The sequence below is a fragment of the Anopheles merus genome, chromosome 2R (assembly GCF_017562075.2).
Source record: "Anopheles merus strain MAF chromosome 2R, AmerM5.1, whole genome shotgun sequence".
Lineage (NCBI taxonomy): Eukaryota > Metazoa > Arthropoda > Insecta > Diptera > Culicidae > Anopheles > Anopheles merus.
In genome coordinates, this window is record NC_054082.1 from 7,991,173 (window position 1) to 8,011,096 (window position 19,924).

At 46.8% G+C, this 19,924-nt stretch overlaps 1 protein-coding gene across 12 annotated transcripts in view; it reads right to left on the reverse strand.

Annotated features, from left to right (window-relative positions):
* LOC121603578 (tensin-1) overlaps positions 1-19,924 on the reverse strand; it is a 156,024-nt gene that overhangs the window by 22,738 nt on the left and 113,362 nt on the right. For 10 of the 12 annotated variants that reach the window (XM_041932505.1, XM_041932508.1, XM_041932509.1 and 7 more), the window contains 7 exons: positions 15,999-16,046; positions 12,889-13,260; positions 12,368-12,495; positions 9,116-9,340; positions 8,477-9,027; positions 416-955; positions 197-259 (listed from right to left, as the gene is read on the reverse strand). In XM_041932505.1, coding sequence (XP_041788439.1) covers positions 197-259; positions 416-955; positions 8,477-9,027; positions 9,116-9,340; positions 12,368-12,495; positions 12,889-13,260; positions 15,999-16,046 — 1,927 coding nt within the window. Of the gene's footprint in view, positions 1-196; positions 260-415; positions 956-8,476; positions 9,028-9,115; positions 9,341-12,367; positions 12,496-12,888; positions 13,261-15,998; positions 16,047-18,640; positions 19,435-19,924 lie in introns of those variants that run through there. The other 2 variants (XM_041932513.1, XM_041932512.1) reach the window with 2 other exon arrangements.

The following is a 19,924-nucleotide window of genomic DNA, read 5'->3' on the forward strand; positions in this document are numbered from 1 at the left end:
CAACGTGCGCTCCCACTGGAATCTCTCTCGCTCGCGTGTCGTACTGCAAACAAACCCCTTGGAAGACCTTCCCAATCATCCGGAGCAGATGCTGGAATCTTCATCCTTGTGTGTGTGTGTGCGTGTGTACCTCATATGTGGAGAAAATGCAACGCAGCAGCAGCGGAATGTACGTCTTCTTGCTCTCTCTACCTACCTTGCGGACTAGCTTGGGGGCTCGGAAAACTTGACGGCGAAACGCTGGATCCCTGTACGCGACCTGAGAGCACAGGTCCGAATGTCCCAAAAACGATGCAGAAAAAAGATGGAAAGAGACAAGAACACGGCGTGTGCCAGTGATTAGAGAGGAAGGCACGCAAAACCACCCATTCGCTTGTCCACGCGAGGAGGCTTTTCGTCAGCAGAAACAACTTACGATTAACTGGGCCACTGCTCGAGATGCCCGAGTCCATGGACACCGTCAGCGGACTGCGCACCGACTCGCGGCCATCGACCTGCTGAGCGGACGGTGGTCTCGCTTTCGTACCGCCGGGCGTCGCTAGTGTCGCTCCGGGACTGCCACCATCGGGTACGCTGGCGACACCCGGACTGGCGCTCTGGTACGAGCTGTAGCTGCTGTTCACGCTGACACTATTGCTAGCACCCGACACGGCCCTTACACTCCTGTCCCCGAACGCTGGGCTGGCGGCGGGTGGCGGTGCCAGCGCAAACGGTACCGGCGTACTGCGGGGCGTCCCGTTCTGGCTGAGATAGATCGAGTTCGGCGTCTTGGAACGCTCCGGCACCGGGGGCGGTGGACCGTTGCCGTTCAGCAGCAGCAACGACTTGCCGCTGCCGTTGCTGAACTCGGCCGGCGGCGAGATGAGGTGCGTCGTTGCCGTCGGCGACTTGGGGCTCTTCAGTATCGTCGCGTACAGCGATCCATCCAGCGGACCCTGCGTATGGCCGGACTCATCTGGAGAGTATAGAGAACGAAGGCGAAAATGGTTGTTCACTCGCAGGTTGGAATAAAGCACACACACACACACGTATATACAATTGCACAGAATGAACACGCACACACAGACACACTGCCAACTATGTTAATGGAAAGCTGTACGAATGGTGCAAGATTACACGCCCGAGAGGACCTGCTGAACGAACCCGCCAACGAACACTGACCCGCGCGACGCTCGCGATGGATCAAAACACACTACCCATCATTATTGTTACACCCGACGACCTTCTGGTGCGTGTTTTTCCCTCCAACGGATTCGAAATCGGGCCCGCTTCCAAATTTGGTCTACTTGGAGATCTTGATTACCTTCCGCGGTGTGCGCGAGTGCCCGGTGCCGCCGGTGCCACAGACCAGAAGCGAAGTGCGTTTCGGTTCGCGATGCGAGTAGAGGGGACCGAGAAAAGCAACACGAAAGTCAAAGTGTGGGATAGTACTGAAACGGACGGTCAAAAGAGCTGCACGGGCTAAGGATTGCAAAAAGGGAGAAACGCCGAGATTGGGACAGCACGCACTCAGTGGATTTTGATCGGCGCCATCGGGTTGTGTATTATGTGTTTAAATTGGTAACTCGGGATCAAGATGAGATCGGATTTCGAACAGGCGACCCTGGAAAAGACGACAGCATCATGCTACAGTTTCGGCACGTCTGTCTAAACACAGATTCTTCCAAAATTTCCACCCCGCAGGCAAACTGGTTTGCTTTTTTTCGATCGTTGTATCTTCGGAGCACGATGACGACAAGAAGGCACACACACACACAAAAACAAAGACGCAGAAATCAACTGTGTCAGATCAACATCAACCGCTGTTCGGACGAAAGTAGACATAATTGAGAATGATTAAGGCGATTATCGATTACAAAAAAGGAATAAAAGGTACCGTCGTCGCGTTCGCGGTGCCGAACATCATCTCGGACGCTCGTGGACCTTCCACTAAACGTTCTTCTTCAAATGCAAACGCGGTCGCACGCCGCCACGACCACCACCCGCGACTTCTTTTGATGTAATGCGACGGAACGTTTGCTAACAACGGCTCGCCACACAATAGGTGTGAGAGTGATCAGAAAAGAGCTCTGTTTGCAAGATGGTCTGAAGAAGCATTAATTCCTTAAGAAAGCGTTAAGATGCGATTGTACGAAAGTGCCACTTGTGGTATCATTTCCACTAGGGAGTGCGTCTTGGGAGGCCTTCTCTATACAGAGAGACAAATTTGTTGAAAGCATCAACACTAACGCTATACAACTCTTGCGTCTTGCTTGACTCGAATCGATAATGTTTGGAATGGACCTGTCAAATTATTGATTGATTGCGAACGCATCTTCATAATTAGAGCCTTAACGCAATGGATGATGTGGATGATTTATAGCTGTCATTTGGTGCATTTTCTTGATGGGTGTGGCATTGAATAGCCCCGTTTTTGGGAGGAAGTGCATGAACGCCAGATCAAAATGAGAAATTATGTGAATAGAGAGAAGGAAACACACGGCAAATAATCAAAAGGCGAAGCAAACTGATACGAGGAGCTTTGCAAGCACAAGAAGAATGCCCTCAACCGATCAGACCTCCCCGTGTCCGTCTCTGGACATCTCTGGTGCCCTGTGAATTGCCAGCGAGTCAAGTGCCCCTCAGTGCGAACACACGGTGTAATTAAGCGCCCAAGCGAGCAATATATTAATCAGTTTACCTTTTTTGGACCAACCTATGACGAAATGGTGATGAAGTTTCGAAGCAAACACACGAACACGTCGAGCCCACCAACGATGACAGCCATCCACGGTGGACACGGGCGCGAAAGTAAGTACACGGGCCCGACAACGGAAAGGAAGACGAAGCGGAGGAAATTTAATTTAGAAAATGTTGATCGAAATTTTGTGCGTTCTTGTGGAATGGTTCCTGCTAGAGGGGTTGCGCTTTATAGCCCTCCTACCCAAAAGTGATGGCACAATTTTTGGCACCGGTAATTTACAACGCCCACTTGCGAGTTTACCAAATACTTAAATCGAAAACGCAACTTCATCCCTCGCCAGGGACGCACAGTGGAATGATTCCGCACCGCACAACGGCAACGCACTGGAATTGGTTAAACTCTCAAATCCAACTCCCAGACCTTTAGTGTACGCTCTGCATAAGGCTATCCCTGCCGCCTAACGAGCCTAAAAGCTGCCAAACTTGTCCCACGATGTTCGTTTGCAGATTGGTCAGTGGACGAAGCACCCAGAGCCTTTAAACTTCTCTCGTGGATAGCAGACTAAAATGGGGTGAGACAAAAAGCGTTGCATGTTTGCAGAAATTGTCACCTGGAAAGCGCTGGTGCCGTCTGGTGTGCGACCTTTCCGTTTCGGAATCGGCTTCCCCCAATCAGTGCACGGATTCGTGCCAGAGTAGTGGACACACAGCCACACACACGCGGGCGACATACTTGACACCCGGGTGTGTATATCTTGTGCAAAATATCTCGCGACGACTTACTATCCCTGCCCCAGCCAAACAACTCCCGCGAGAGGGTGCTGCGCGTGGTTCGCAGTGGCAAGAGTTGTTTGGGGCGTAGGTGTGACTGGACTTTCGCCCATGTTGCCTTACACCCAGATTGCACTTCCCACCTCGTTTCCCCCGTTTGCATTCACACTTCCAGCGACAGAACTGGCACTGGGTGGTGCTGCCGTGCAATGGTCGGTGAACGGTTATGTTACCGAAATAGAATGCAATACACTTCCTACGGTGGGTAGGTCGACGTCGTCGTCGTCGTCGCGACCGTTGGCAACAGATCGAACCGAGTTGGTGCGGTTACAAAGCGTGAAGTAAACAATCCCGCATATGCCCGCTTGGTCAAACTTTCCACGTTCAGAATTGCTTCAGAATGTTGCTTTATATGAGCCAAACACGGAGACTTCAAGGGTTCAGGATATTGGACTTCAGGCTGTTTTCATAAATGTTCTATCTCTCTTTTCTAATGATCGAAGAGTAAAAAACCGTGTACTACAATCGATTCTGTGGCAACAAGAGAGGGGAGGCAGAAGAAAGTTTGGAATGTCCGGCTCTAATTATTAAACCGGTTGCGCATTGGCAACAATAACAAATCACAACTCGCGCAATAGCACAACCTTTGTTCATGACTTTATTTATAGAATATTGATCGTGCGTCGAACCATTAACCGGCCAAATGTTCCACAGATGGTTGGGGTTTTGGTTACTTAATGAAATCATCATCACGCAATGGCTAATATTACCGGCAAAATGGAGGTTTCGTTTCGAACGGATAGTTGGGCAACATTTTACTCCCTTCTTATCATAACTTTTGATGTTTTTTTTTGGGGGAGAATGATGCTACCGGTTGAACGTGATAAAACACGCTGTCTAAATACAGGCCGAATCTACAAGTGGTTTGACGTCACACTACGACAACGGTGCGTGTTTGTCGCAACATAAATTCATGTTCCCCATTCCGGCCTCCTGAAAATAGACGCTTGGGTAGAGCATACATATGCCCGCAGCGTGCTGTTGTCTAGGGCGGGATTGCTACTCAAAGTTCATCCACTGACCCGGCGGGGTCTCACAGTCAGTGACTGTGGTTCTCCTTTACACTTGTTCTAAAAACATGACTAAACATATGTACTAAATACGATATTCATCTTCACTTAAAACGGTTTATGATTACTGAGCACCACCACCGCATAGGACACTTACACCGTAGCATTTTGTCTCCGGCAGACAAACCGTCGGCCCTTTCCGATACACTTTTCTTGCACCAGAGTAGTAACTGCAATCGATTTTACTCTGCTTATCGAAAGCAGCAACGAACACACATTTGCACTCAATCAGACATTGCTGCAAACAAAAAAAACCCGTTCGCAACCCAGTGATGACACATTTGTTGGACCCTGAGCACAATGTGACTTTGCAGACTGGTTGTCTCGCATTATCGCCGCGATTTCTTTGCACCAAGTCGCCCAACGGGGGCTGGGACACAAACATTCACTATCTCGGGACGTTAGGCCATTTTCCTCATCGTGTGCGAGAACTGAGAAGAAGAGTTCGAGAGACAGACAGGGACGGGAGACCGGTGACACAGTTTCGTTGACACACGCACGCCGAACCACACCAGAACGCGACCAGGGAGCAACTCCCGAAAGAGGAACGCACTGCAACGCACCGAAGCCCGTCGTTTGGCGCGACAAGCGGCTAGCAGTTGGCTGCGCGCACGCTAACGACGCCCGGGAAGATATCCACATGCGCACGAAACCACCCCATCCCTGGATTGCGTACCGAACGCATCGCGCGCGGTGAAAAGGGGAGAGTCTCAACGCACGGCGAGTTTCCCCGGCACGGCGAAACAGTTCCCCCCACGCGCACCAGTGGCTACGACCATTGCGACCATCGAGCGGAATTGTTTCTAGAGCCGCTAGTTGGGGGAAGAGTGGAGTCGAAAAACAGAAAATTTCAGATTCATATTTCGAGAAAAGAAGCAACGAAACATGACACTGGATGTGATTCTGCGGTACCAGGGGGTATTGCCGAGGAGATTAGATTAGATTTACCATGTGTAAACGTCTGCTTAAACGTTTTTGTAGCAATACCTAGAGTAATTTCTAAAGGTGAAGCGGGTTGCTCAGTACTATTTTCAAGGACGCGTTTGACATGATTTCTCGTTACGCACTTAAAGATGTTTATTGCCTTAAAGCTTCAATAACAAACACCTGTTTAAGTTACGAATGCCGCAAAATAATAATCACACTTTGCCGTGACCACTAGTTGTGCTTGAAATGTTTGTTAAACATCCTAGCGCCACCACCAAAACATCGTTCCGTCGCCAGTCTTAAGACGGGCCGCTTTTCTGGATGGCTGGCAACGTTTATGATTGCACAATCCTCAAAATCTGTGATGCCTAACATTTTCTCCATAGTGCTGTGCTGAGTGCTCACGGGCTGATCAAAATGAAGCAATGCGGCGTTCTGGTTGCCTTCGCTGCCGCGAGCCAAGCCAATTGTACAATGAAGCGAGGCCGGGAGCGTAACTGGAGCGTATCATTAATGTTTCCCGACCTGTACGACCAACGGACGAGCGACTGCGCTGTTTATTTGTTGAATCTTACGTATTTCGGGTGGATTAGACATCAAATACCGGTTGGTTCGGGTCCTAAAGAGCGAAAATATGAATATTTCGCTTTTGTCGCTGTAAAATGTGCTTTGACAAGGTCTGAGCTTACAAAAACGCAATTTGCTTCTATCTGTTTACACAGGAAGGATAAACTTACACACCAGCAAGGCCTATCGAAAGTGAGCAGTGATAGCATAAAGCAGAAAAATAGGAAAAAGTGAGATACACTTTATCGATTTTGCTAAGCAAACTGATGGCATAAATAAAACGTCGACATCGGAAGTAACACCACCATAAGGCAACGAACAAACCTGCCCATAACGGCGCAGTGAAGGTTATGCTCGTCAATACCGCCAAGGCCGAAACACGCGATAATCTTCCTCACCATCATCATCATCATCATCCTCATCATTCGTGGTCGTCACCCGATGCGCTACTGCGCTCGCCACACCTACACGATGCGATCATAAAACAATCAATCAATAAATTAACCTTTCCGATGCACACACACACTAGCATTACTTGGCAGTGTTAACCTTTCGCGCTTGTTTAGCGCTCCAATAAATCGATCGTAATCATCGAATGCACACACTGTTTACTGGGGCAACATTAAATTTGCGTTGGGCAGGGTTGGGTCTGCGTTGTTGGTAATACTGTTTGAAGAGGATCCGTGTTGCCGACCACACGGTGTGTTATTATCCATTTAAACTTGTTACACAACACGATACGCGTGTGGCGTTAATGTTGAATTGGATGTCTTCTTGACAAAAAGATATCTTTCATCTTTCGGATAGACACAACATATTTTGGGTTAGAAATTAGCCGCTCTATGATTATGTGGCGTCAGGGAGGACATTCTAAATTTATACCACACCCGAATCTGAACAGGAAGAAGAATTCCTGCAAATAAGCATCATAATCTGTAAACAAGCGTATCGTTAGGCCATTAATGTCCCAAAGAACGCCACCTTCTGCGGTGAATGAAACGCGAGGCGCGAAGATTGAATCGCGAACACGCCATCCAACAGCTGTTTTTGCAGGTTGATTAAACATTCGCCTGACAGTCAATCCAAGGCGGAGCGAGAAGTTTATCAGCTCAACGGCAGCACCGACGTGCGAATGGTTTAAGTTTGTTACGCCGGCTGATGAATCATCATGCCCCTCCCGAGAGTACGAGAGTGTTGGTATCAGTGTTTTGGTACAGGAAGAGAAGGAGACACACCCGAAATAGCGCCCTTTCGTGGGGGTCTAAAGCGCGGTAAAACGTAAAGCAGTGTGGTGGTGTTGGTCCAAAAATAGTCCCTCTACGTACAGCATCAATAAATCAAACGTTTGTCAAATAAATTAGAGTGAATTAATTACGCACACTGTAGAAAGATATCAGTGGAGCTTGCCCCTCGTGGCGGTGTACTGTATACGGCTCCGGGAGAACGGTATTTCCCATCTCTCAATTATGCTGAGATCAGATTTCATTCTGCATGGTAAAACATGAATAATGGATGTAATTGTATCGTGTTTCGTGCATTGGAAAGGTGTAAAAAGGCGGAAACAATGTCATCCTTCGACCCAAACGTTAACCTCTCAGGTGAATCACGCTACAGTCACGGCACGGTTCGGCTGAGGATCTTACAAATGGGGTAGCGTTTAAGTGTTTTGATCGCTGCTCAACGACGGATGAAGCTATTAATGTTGTCTTTGTTTATAACTCGTACGCGAGAGCCAAAACCCTGGCAAGTTCCTACTGATGTGTGGGACTGGTTGACAGGACATCCGTGGGAAGAGAGACAAATCGGTTGTTTATCTGCTAGTTAGTGATTATGAAACCAGTGTACGATACTAAGCATACTACGTTGGCTTGAAAGAGGATCTATTCCTGATGTTTCAAAGAAAGCTGCATAGAAAAAAGCTCTAAAATAACGGAAGCACTACGAACAACATCGAATTACTGCAGGAAATAAATAAGTTTATTACTTTAAAGCATGCATCTAACTGAATGTTTCGAAAAATAAGAGATGTAATACGAATGTCGATTCAGATAAAGATTATCATAATTCGACCACGATTGTGGATGACTAATGTCATTGCAAAGTTATTACATAACATAAAGTATATAAATGAATGCAATTCAAAAATAGAAATTTTTAATATTGCAAAATATCATTTTGTTAAATTGCAACTTTGAGCAATGCTACACTACAGAGCAGTAATGCCAGTAATAGTTAAGCTACACACTGTAAATTTTATCCGCCCAAAAGTATGCAATCGGCATTACATGTAGCAGAATGTCGACTTTCGTCTCAACGTCGACTGTGGACTGTTCTTGAGCCTTTTTGAAGTGGTTGCGCATAAAATTGAATTCTAAATTGATAATGCTCACGATTCTTACCTTCATTGATCGTTTCCAGCAGATCACCGTTCTCCGCGATCGGCTCTATGCGCACGAGCGGATCCTGGAACACTAGTATCATCGGCCGCTCGTTCGGCACGGTGTCGAAGCAGAACGTCATCCTGTGCTCGGCGGAGAAACGCTCGTCTTCGCACGCGAAGTCTACATCTCCCTTGGTGAATTGTACTTCCTTTTCGGTTATGGCACATGTGTGAAATTGCACGGACGCGATCAGCTCCTTCTCGTACGTCGCCTTGTTGTTATTTGGTATGATCTGGTAGCAGCGGACCAGGATGTCGCCGCGCAACCGCAGCGGATGCTTGATCTCGTAGATGAAGTGCCGCGTTGTGATCGGTATGACGTAGATGTCGGACGTGAACAGACACCGGACGCCCTCGAAGATCTTGATGAAGCTGCGCCACTCGCTGTTGACGGTTATGGCACGGTAGTGCAAACATGGCGGCGATTCGACCCGTATCGCTTTCAGGAAGAAGGAGGACGAATTCAACTTGATCACACCCGACAGCAGCCCGGAGAAGTATTGAATGTATCTGGAAGGTGGAGATAGTACGAGAGATACATTGTAAGAACACTGTCATAGATTTGCAAACCATGGCTGAGCTGAGGTCCGTCACTTACCTCCTGTGGGAAGGAATGCGCAATGGACCGGCGACCGTTTCCAGAAACTTTTGCATCGAGTAGATGTCCAGATCGAGCCAGGTGGGCGTCCGCCGCCCATTGTCGGTACCGCCGGGCGAAAGGGAATTCTTCGACTGGCCGCTAGCTTGCGGAATGTTCGAGCCGCAGATTTTTTGATACTGCAGGTACGCTGCGATCGCCGTCCCGAGCCGATGTTTATCTTCCCTGTAACAAAATAAAAACCCCAGGATTTGAAAAATCAACAACAGCACATGAGATGTAGAAGAGAGTAAACATTCTAATGGGCGTAATGGAAGAGGGCTGAAACTGCAACTCATGCTGCGACCTTCCGCTTTTGTGTGCCGACGCACAAGTGCAACAAAGCTGCTGCGCGCGCGCGCATGTCGTGTTATAAATTTTGACACGTCAATTTGCAATCCGTTTCATCCCATTGATGCTGCACACAATAGTGTCTATCGTTGGCAAGATCGTTATTAGGGTAATTATTATTTACTGATAATTCAAGGCAAATCGCGTGAACGTTTCGGCCAGAAATCGATTTCAGTTCGTGTGGGGAAGCGAAGTCTTGACAACCTGTATCATGAATGTAAAAAGGAGGTTAATAACTGTTAACTTCCCTGAAATGACCCCTCTTGCGAACTTCGGCCAATGCTTAAAAAGTGGTGCTGACAAGTTAAACCAAACTTGAGAAACGATTTCCTGTTGCGTTGCTGCATGCACCCTGCCGATTGGGGGCCCAATACGCTGGGCACTTTTGGAGTAAGTGCAAATTAAAGCATTCGCACGAATCGTTTCGGGTGAGAATGGTTGCCCAAATTACAGATTTACCGTGGCGACCGGGTACAGAGAGGGCTTAATGTGCTATTTCCTGTTCACATTTGGTGTGTGCACGCTCTTATCACGGTTTGCGCATTGAAAAGAGAAATGGTACCGGTCTTCTGTTGGCAGTCAAAAATATTATAAAATAAGTTGTGGCGCTTTCATTAGCAATTACATGCTCCAAGACATTTTTCAGCCAAATATGACAAAAAATGTATTATTAAAACGTTGCAAAATTATGACTTGACCGTCGGCTTGGCCGAACGGGTAATCATAACATTCTCACATTCCGCGATGTTTACTCGTCTGCCCAAAACAGTGTGGTTCCTCGCCTCTTCTTGTGCGGCACACGAAATCGTTTGAATAAGATTATACAAAATCAAACGCCCATATCCGCCCAGTGCGCACCGCAACGAACGTTTCGAAACGTTTGTAACAAAGCACGGGGTTCGCTTTTTTTGCTTCCTTCGCTTGAAGGAACCGTGAGATATCCCCAACTACAGACTACCAAACCAAACTGTAATCTCGCCACAATCTCTAAAATCCCTAAAGCAGCTTGTGCTTCCTTTGCTTGTCCGATGTACCCACTTTCTTATCATCAGCAAGGCCCCCCCGGTCAATAGTTGTGTTGTTTGCCGAGCAGGCGGAAAAATTGATTGGTACCGGCAAAAATCGTTACAACAACAAAACTGATTGCTTAAAAAATCTATGTTCATGCATTATTTATAAAGGAGCGCGAAACGGCACTCGCACGGACGCACGCCCCTTTCCTCCACAGTTTGCGAAAGTTTGCGATGCGTTTTCTTTGTGTCGCAGCTTTCGCCCTTTCCGCTAGCGCCAGTGTTGTTGTGTTTGCATGTTGCATACGCTTACGGTGAAGTGTGTCTTCCGCCGGTGTGGAGACGACGACAAAAGGTAGCAACAAATTGCCGTTGTGCTGCCCCCGCCAGTCCTCCACCAAGCCATCGATGCCGCATCGATCGGTTCATAGAGGGGATGCGGAATGACCAGAAGCTACGGCGAGGCTAAAGCACAATACCCACAGCAAGAGCGAAGAGAATGGTCGATGATTGACCGGCCGTGCGGGATGGGTTGTCCGGCGGTTGGTTGTCCGATGTTAATATTCGGACACGGACACGTTTTTCCCCGATTCGGAGATTTGATTACTGTACTGCAAATACCGTCATCGGTACATCTTGCACGGCCTCAGTACGACGGTGGGGTACTACACGCATGAAGCGCCAGTTCGTGAGGTGGCATACATGTCGGCGTTTGTGACTTTTTGCGTCGTCCACCACCGTGTGTTTGGAGGGGGCTTTTTTTGCTGGCAGGGAACAATAAAATGCGAACAAAAACGGCAAAAACAGATGTAAGCCAATAAGCCGGCATAATGCACCTTGGGTGCATATGCATATCGCTACAAAAAAAAAACACGCTTGAACTACGACGCGAGTTGGTATGGTTTTCCAGTGCGCGGCTTTTGAATTGGCCGTAAATATTCAAATATGACACTTTGAGCCATTTTATGCTAATGGTGTGTGCTGGTGTGTCCTACAATGTTCTTGGCGGTGAACTTTTGAAAGCCGATGACAGGCAACTGTGTCGTCAGAAGTTTGTCACCACAAACGAACAGAGTTAAAAAGACTTTTCAAGAGGAGAGATAGGTCACTCAAAACGTAGCTCTTATGACGAGCTACCCAACAAGTTTAATTAAATCAACATTTATGTATGCTTTGATGAGCTCTAAAGATATTAGACATATGTTCCGAAGTTCGACAAAGACCTTTCAGTCCACAATTCTCAACGGCATTCAAATTTAAATTGATAGATTATTTAACTCACAAGACGACCGGTACCGATCCGAAGAATGAGCACCCAGGTAATCCGACAACGCTTTAAGCCGCTTTTAAGTTTAAATTCCGGTGGCTTGAGTAAGCATTGGCTTTTTCCCTCAGAAGCCAGAGGATCTTGCCACCAGGTTAAGCTTTTTAAAAAAAGACTGGAAGATGATAAGAAAATAAATAAATACAGATAGTACAACGAAACCCTGAGGGACTGCGGGCGTGCATCATGATCATCATCATCATCGACGATCGGGTGAATGTTTGCCGAGACAACATGCCAGAGCAAAGTGCAAAGGGGTTCGTTCTTTCGTTTTTTTTTCGAATGCTTCAAACCCCTGCTCGAAGGTGGTCCCTTCTCAAGTGGATGACCGAAAAAAGCGCAGCCCCCTTTACACACATATCGCCGTCACGCAATCGATGCTTTCCCATAGACGTGACGGACGTGAGTGTAGGATTACCGCCGCCCTGACTCCGACCGGTTGGGGGTCGCTCTCAAACACCGTTCCCGGTCACCTTTAAACTCTGCCGATCCTAACACACAGTCACACACGTCGACACACGCACTCACCTGTCCTGTAGAACGACAATCTTTTCCTTCCCGCTGCCCAGCCAGGAATCGATGTATTTGCACAGCTCGCACAGCTTCTCGAGCGTGATGTTGACGAGACGCGCCTCCAGATCCAGTATCCGGTAGTTCTGGAAGATGGACAAAGCATGAAATTAGAGGCGAGCTAAAGGACAGCACAAAACCAGATGAGGAAATGCTTCCGAGAGTAAGCAGCTAGTAAGATTGAGTGATTATAAAGCTAACGGATAATGAGGTGGACTTATATTCTACCGTGCTGCGTACTGTTTTGCGCTTCGAGAGCTTTCCAAACGACGCGTTGCGCAACTCCACTTAAGAAGCTTATCCTCGGCTTCCTGTCAAGCGGCTGCCAAACAGAGTTGCGAACAGGCGCGCGCGTACCGAACGCGAACGTTCAGGAGAATTGGACGCATTTAATTCAATTATCCACCATCCGAAAGCAGGTGAGATAGCCGTGGCCGGCTTTATATGACTGACAGGACAGGATCGCGGTCTATACCAACCTGCTTATGCTTCTGTTCCAGCATGTTGATGAGTTCGCGCTCGTGCTCGTCGACGGGCGGCGTGCCGTTCGGGGCGTGCGGTGACGACGAGCCATTCTGAAGCCGCCGGGCCGGTAACGTTGACGCGAGAATCCGCTCCGTCACGTAGTTTAGCCGGAGCGATTGGGCCGCCGGTTCCTCGTCGATTCGTGCGACAGGATACGAGTGATGCTGTAGTTGCTGTTGCTGCTGCTGATGCTGCTGCTGCTGCTGCCGGTTGTAGTACGGTTGAAGCGAATAATTATGGTAATGGTTGTTATTTACATGGTTCAGGTTTGTGGTTGGCCTGGGCTGTTGCTGCTGCTGCTGGGCGTTGGTCGTATGCAGTGGTAGCTGGCGAAAGAGAAAGAGAAACGAAGATGCCAAATTATTCGTGGAATAGACGGGGTGTTCCTGCACAGACGAGGGATGTGATTTCGCTTTTCTTAGGAAGCGCGGCAATGGCAGACAAGCGTGGCGCCCAAATTTGGAGCACGAAACTTATTTTTCTTTCTCAGATAGCGATCTCTATTCCCTTTAGGGCTTTTATAACCCCGTGCCCGCTTTGTTGTTGTTTTGTTATTCCGGTGGACGCTGCTCGTTTAGCTTTTCTCCATTTCCAAACCATCAGAATGCCGTGACGCACCGGGTTTTCTCTATTTAATAGATTTACGACCACTCCATCATCATCATCATCATCATCAGCAGCAGTACCAGACCGAGCACGGATATTAGTTTCCCTGTCTCTCATCGGCATGCGATAGTCCATCATAAAATGTCACGTGCACATTTTATGCTTGAAAGATCCAGAACGACGATGACCCTATCTCGATCTAATGTGCCAGTAAGATTGCATCAGTGGTCGGTTCTTTTAAATGCCAATCATAAATCGGGACACACGGTTTACCGCGCATACTGCGTACCATATCGGTGTGTGTTCGAAACGCGTTGCCTTCATATGATCTTCCCCTGTTGTCCAAATCGTCTTAAGTCGAGCATCTTGACCGATTGCTGAGCCTGAAGTATAAACCCCCATTAGGGCATCATGTGAACCTATGAGCCGATCTTCTTTACAGTTATAGATTTGTTCCACAAAAAAGAGAAGAATGAAATACGCCCCAGCTAACCGATCATTACTTTGCTGGGCCCCTCGGGACGCGCATGACCCCAAAATAATGATCGATTGTGGTTGGGTTTGTTTCTCGAATCGGACCCGGACAACGCACAATAATGATGCTCTCCTATCGATATGGCTGCGCGTTTGTTGTTTGTTTGGAACCAAACCATGATCAGTACTACTCCCTCTGTTCAAGTTACCGATCTTCCGACGCGCAAAAGCGAAAGGAAACGTAAGTTCGAATACAAAACGAAATTGAGGCGAATTTATTTGATCAGACAAAATTGCCCTCATCCTGCCAACGTTTGGACAGCTCTGCAAAAAGGGTACCGGTAAAACCCGTTCAATCCGTTCAGAGAGTTAAGCGGGTTCAATGCATGATAAATTGGACGATATGATGCTACTTTAAAGTAGGATCTCCAGGAATAGCGCTAATGAGCAGTGCTTGTTTTTGGCGTGCTTAAAAAAAAATGAATAAAAACTGAATGTCTATACGTTCTGAACAAATGCCAAGCAATGCGTTTGCTGCCCAACAACGTGGGGCCTCTTCCTGCCATTGCTTAGATTGCAGTGAAACATTTACATTTTACGATACTTTGTTAAGGCTTCCATAATCCGTCCAGCCCCTATCCAACGAAGGCACAAACGATGGTTTTGCGAGGAAGCATTCCGCAACCCGACACTGCTTACCTTCACATACATAATGGAACTATTTCATTACCATAATTTATGGTTGAATGTGTGAAACAGTTACAGAGCGTCATAAACGGACTACACGATGGATGGCTAGCTGGGTACCGTTCCTTAAGCTGTTTCAGATCATACTAGCAGGTAACAAGCTTCCGTCTTCCAGACGGGAACCCCCGGCGTAATAGTTAAGTTTTATTACATACTGCTTGTTATACAACGGTGAAGATACTGAATGGAAGATGAGATTTTTTGTCATGCTTCGTAATTATTAGAATATAATTTCGACAAATTTTAAACTTCAATTGCCACAACAGCCATCAGAATGAAGGCAATCATTCAGCCTGCGACTAACGTTAGTACCTTGACATGTTTTCACTTTGCAATTGTTCATGGTTAACCTCTCGTTTGAAGTGAGTTGAAAGTGAAATCTCCGTCTCAGACGTGATCAGCATCTCACTGGCAAGCGAAAAGACAACCTAGCAGACTTGGGACATGGCGAGTGCAGTCGGGTTGTGTCATGCAAATGTACATGTAAATGACATGATGAAGCTACGTGATCACCATCGTATCCGTTTCATTTCAGAGACAATCGAAAGCATTGTTGAATTGGGATTTTCAATCAAGGTTGAGGATGTTTGTTCAAGGAGAATTTAGCAAAACAAATCCACCACAAACAAACAAAGATGCAAAGAGTGAAGAACGACAATCAACAAACATTTAATGCTTATATTTCATTGAATTCCCTTAACTTCCGCAGAAAGTGAAATTGTATGTCCATTGTCAATGATTGAAATTAAATTTCGCAAGTTTTTAATTCCCATCAACAACTGTGAATCAACCCTAGCTCGTTGAACTATTCCAAAGCAAACATAAACAAAGTGAAGAATTGAAGAAGTGAAGAAGTGAAAAAATATCTTTCCTTTTGGCACTACTTCAGCACGGTCCGTTCAATGTGTAGACCATATAAATCATGCCCGCCAGAAGGACGGAAAATGTATCCAAAGTGTGAAGCTAATCGCACCTCAATTTAGATGATCGTCTAGCACATTGACGCGCCCGTTTCCTGAATGATGTCGTTCATCGAGAACACAGCCCTTGCGGCAAAAGCTTACCCTCAACGTCTAAATTAAATATAATCTCAAATGATGATCTACATTTAATTACAGCTTTTGGCTCGCGCAGAGACGAAACGTTGTAATCTGTCTTTGAATGCGCTCTGTCCGGGAACTTTAGAAAATGTGTATCCCAAACGGTGCTTACGTAGAGTTTCTTCATCTATACTCACCGAGTTGTACTTGTTGATTGTTTGCTGTTCCTCTTCCCGGCCATTTTTCTGTAATCAAATAAAAATGAAAAAAGGCAAATTTTAATCACTTGTGTCACACTTTAATGATGCAGTACATGACGCAATTAAGCCCACAATAACCGTCTGATCATCCTGCACAAATTGATTAGGAATTATGTCAACCTGTTCTGCCGTTCTGCCTTTAATGTGCAGGGCTATTTACATTTCTTGTCTTGTGTAACAGCATCCGAGATCCGATGGCGATGGAAGCAAGCTATAGCTATATAATACACTGTGTTCGATTACGTCCGATCGCGTCATAAAAGAGAGATCGCGCTAATGAAGCTAAAGCGGTCGTATGGTCAATAATACGAAATAAAATTGCAATTGCACTAGCACATCGAATTGTGAGACGCCTGATGATGGCGGTTGGACCTGCCAAACAACAACATTCCAGCGAATGCGCCAGTTCCCCCGCGAGCATTGCAGACATTAAGCATAACAGGGCGGATACGTAAAGCAAAGCTGAAACGGAATTTGCCGTGTCGAATTGTAATTTTTAATCGCCCGCAACATAGTTTAGGAGGAAGAGGAAGGACGTTAAGAGCTAAGGACGGAGAGAAGTGACACAAATGAAGCGAAAACTGCTACCGGAGGTCGAGAAGAGGAATGTTTTTGCTTATGGTAATGAAGTTACTCATTGATTAACTTCTGCTACTCCTCTGGAGCTTTTTAAACGAATTATTATCCCTCGCATAAGATCAGTTCGTCCTTCTAAAACCGGTCCAATGTCGGCTGCTGCTGCCGCATGCCGTCAGAAACGATCGGTTCAACTTTGATCAGTACCGTCCGTCCGGAGGGCCATGAGTTCATTAAAACCCTCCAAACCTTAGCCCAAGAAATCCATCAGAAGATGTAGCAACCTTCTCGTTTGTAAGAATGCTCGGAACGTGTCTTCCGAATGTTGTGTGCCTTCAACCGTGCACACGCACATGCATTTGTATCGCGCTCAGCACTCCTGATTCACGCATGTGATTAACGGTAATGAATGTCTTACTTAGTTGTTTCTGCTTCTTTCGCGGTTACTTGCAGTGGAGCGTCTTCGGCCAAAACTAAAAAGCTGTTTCTCAATCCCTCTTTTGCTACCAAAATTCGCTCTTCTTGCACCAAACTTCATGCTGTGCGATTTTAGCGCATTTTTTCTGGAAATTTCTTGGCATCTCACGAGGTGCAGGGTACAGAAAGCAAGAGATTCGTTTAAATTTTATTGCGCCAGATTAAGAGGGGTGCAACATAAAAATGCAAAGCTCTAGCAATTAGGAACGCCAAAATTGCCTCCACGCAAACGGAGTCCATATTTACGGTTTAGCATCTTAAAAATTCGAGAGGAAATAAAACGTAAAAGCGGTACAAAGTTTGAAAACAAAAAACCTGCAACAAACAAAACAAGACACGCAAACCCAACCGTGACAGGTTTATTGATCCTCTTTGCCGTTTCAAACCCAGGCTCCCGGGCAAAACAGGCTCGGAATGTCGCCTCTCTGCTGGGGTTTTGCTGCACATGCGGTACATTATCGGACATTCGCATGCAAAGAGCTAAAATATGAAATTCAACCATCGCTCGTGTGCAGGTTTTAATAACACTGCACAAAACGGGGCAGCAGTAAGCATAAAGCTGCGTACGCGTAAATTGCGGTTCGCAGTCTCGGTTGATCACGATCGAGAAGGGCCGCAGCAGCAGCAGCAGCAGCAGCCGAGTAGATTCTTGCTCCAAACTTGCGCGATCCTGGAACACGATCGCGAATAATTCCGCCCACGACCGACCACTCTTGGTGAACTTTCGGAGTTTGGCGGAAACTGTGGAATGCAATCCCTCTCTCTCTCTCTCTCTCTTTCTCTCGGGGTCGAAAACTCTGAAAGCGCTTCGGGGTACTTTGGGCAGACCAATAAAAACGCAATCTCCACTGGGTACGAAAATTGTAGCCATTTTCTCGCTCAAACCATACGCCAAGACACGTTGTCACACGCAAACGTTGGAATTTGGGGAGGGATAAGAAGGGAGGCGTAGACAGGGCGCAGGCGGCGACGAAATATCACACTTGCATAAATCTCTTTAGAATCCATTGCGGTGGTAAAGTTATAAATCAGCAACACCGCAGGGCATTTCGGTGTAGCCGGTATATTGTTTTTTTTTTGGAGGCTTGGAATGTTGGAAGATTGGATTGCGCTCCGATGGGGAAGGAAATTTGTGAGGTATACTCAAAGCAAGACACAGTGCAGGCTGTTCCGCAGTCATCACAATGTCAGCAATACCCAGAATATTGGGTTTGAGTTTGCTTCATCGGGACGATGAAACGGCGGGTCGCCATTGGCAGCATGTTTTGCATAATTCGCGACATTGGACACTACTCGAGGGAGCACTATTCGGATGATGTTTTTCTCATTAACCTAACGGTCACGCATGACCACTCTCCAATGTACAGCCAATCCAGCCTCGCGTTGGCTCAATTAGCTGGAAACAATCTACAATGGCGACAGCTCCGGTTCGATTGCAAAAGCTGTGGTAATCCCCCTCTTGTGTGTATATGTGTGCTTACTGTCGGGAAACGGGGAAAGAGATTTCTTACAGAGGATCATCGTACATTTTCCAGGAAAAAAGATGCATGCAGCACCGTGAACGCAATCCGGTGCAGGAACGTGGTGACGGAGCAGCGCGGCACGGTTGGATCGTTCGTCTCGTCGTAGTGATCATCGTACATCCCTTCCAAAAACCCTTCCCGGTGCGTGTCGTCGTCTCGGCCGGCGGCCTCAGAACCAACTGTACCAGCACAGCACACGATGCCTTGGACGGTCGAGCCGACGAGAGACAGCGTCAACGAAACGAAACGTAAACACAACAGCGCTTGTCCGGTGTCCGATGATGCCAACGACGCCGGGTCGCGTACATTTATTTGCCGGTGCCAATTTTCGCTTGCTCAAGCCAAAAGTTGATATGTTTCCATCGGGTCGCCGGCCCTCTACTACCACCCGTCTGTGAGGTAAGATGTCGCTTTCCTTTGCACTTTTTATTTCTTTGCACAGTATGTTGATCACTCGCGCGGGTAAGTGAGAAGTGGGTGTGTGTGTGTTAGAGTACTTGTGATTGCTTGCCGCTCTAACTACTGCCCATAAATTATCGATCCTTTCTCACTGCCCTCGGTGTCACTGGACGGCGTTCGACGAGTACGTGCCGGTTCATCAAACCATTAGATTTGCCTTTCCTTCCTTTTAGGCCATTCCTCAGGGGCTGTTGTTGTGTGAGGACGATCGCATTTTATCGCTTGATTTGCTTGTAAAACTACAGCAACACCTCTAAATCACTAGCCTACAACATGCGGTGAAGCGATATACAGTACAGCTCATGACAATTTCAACAACTCACACGTTTTCAATGGCACACGATCTCACGGGCGAAGAGGTATATCTCAATAAAAAAAGGTACAAACTAAGTGTAAATAAACATGGTGAAGGTGTATGTGTGTTTGTGGAGGACGCTATACTCCATTTGCCAACGGGCAATGTGACAATATTCGCACCTTTCCGTAAAAGGCTATGCAAATTATGTGCTCAATTCGATCAACATTAACGGTTCAGGGTTCGTAACGAGCTAATGAAGCAAACGCAGCACTATTCTGTAGGTTCAAATGGGAAGACACCGTTATTTGTGTTGGAGTGTCTTTTGTTTATTGCTTTGAGTTACGATTTGTCCTGAGAGTCATGTTTACGTTGTTTTGTCTAATTGCAACACAAAGAAACGGGAATCAAAATATTGAAGCAGTCTTTCATTGATGGGATCATGATCTTGACTGCATTTTTTCTCAATGTTATTATTACATACACTTTTTTCTGCTATTTTCTTCTAATGACATTTGGTGTCTTCCTGTTCT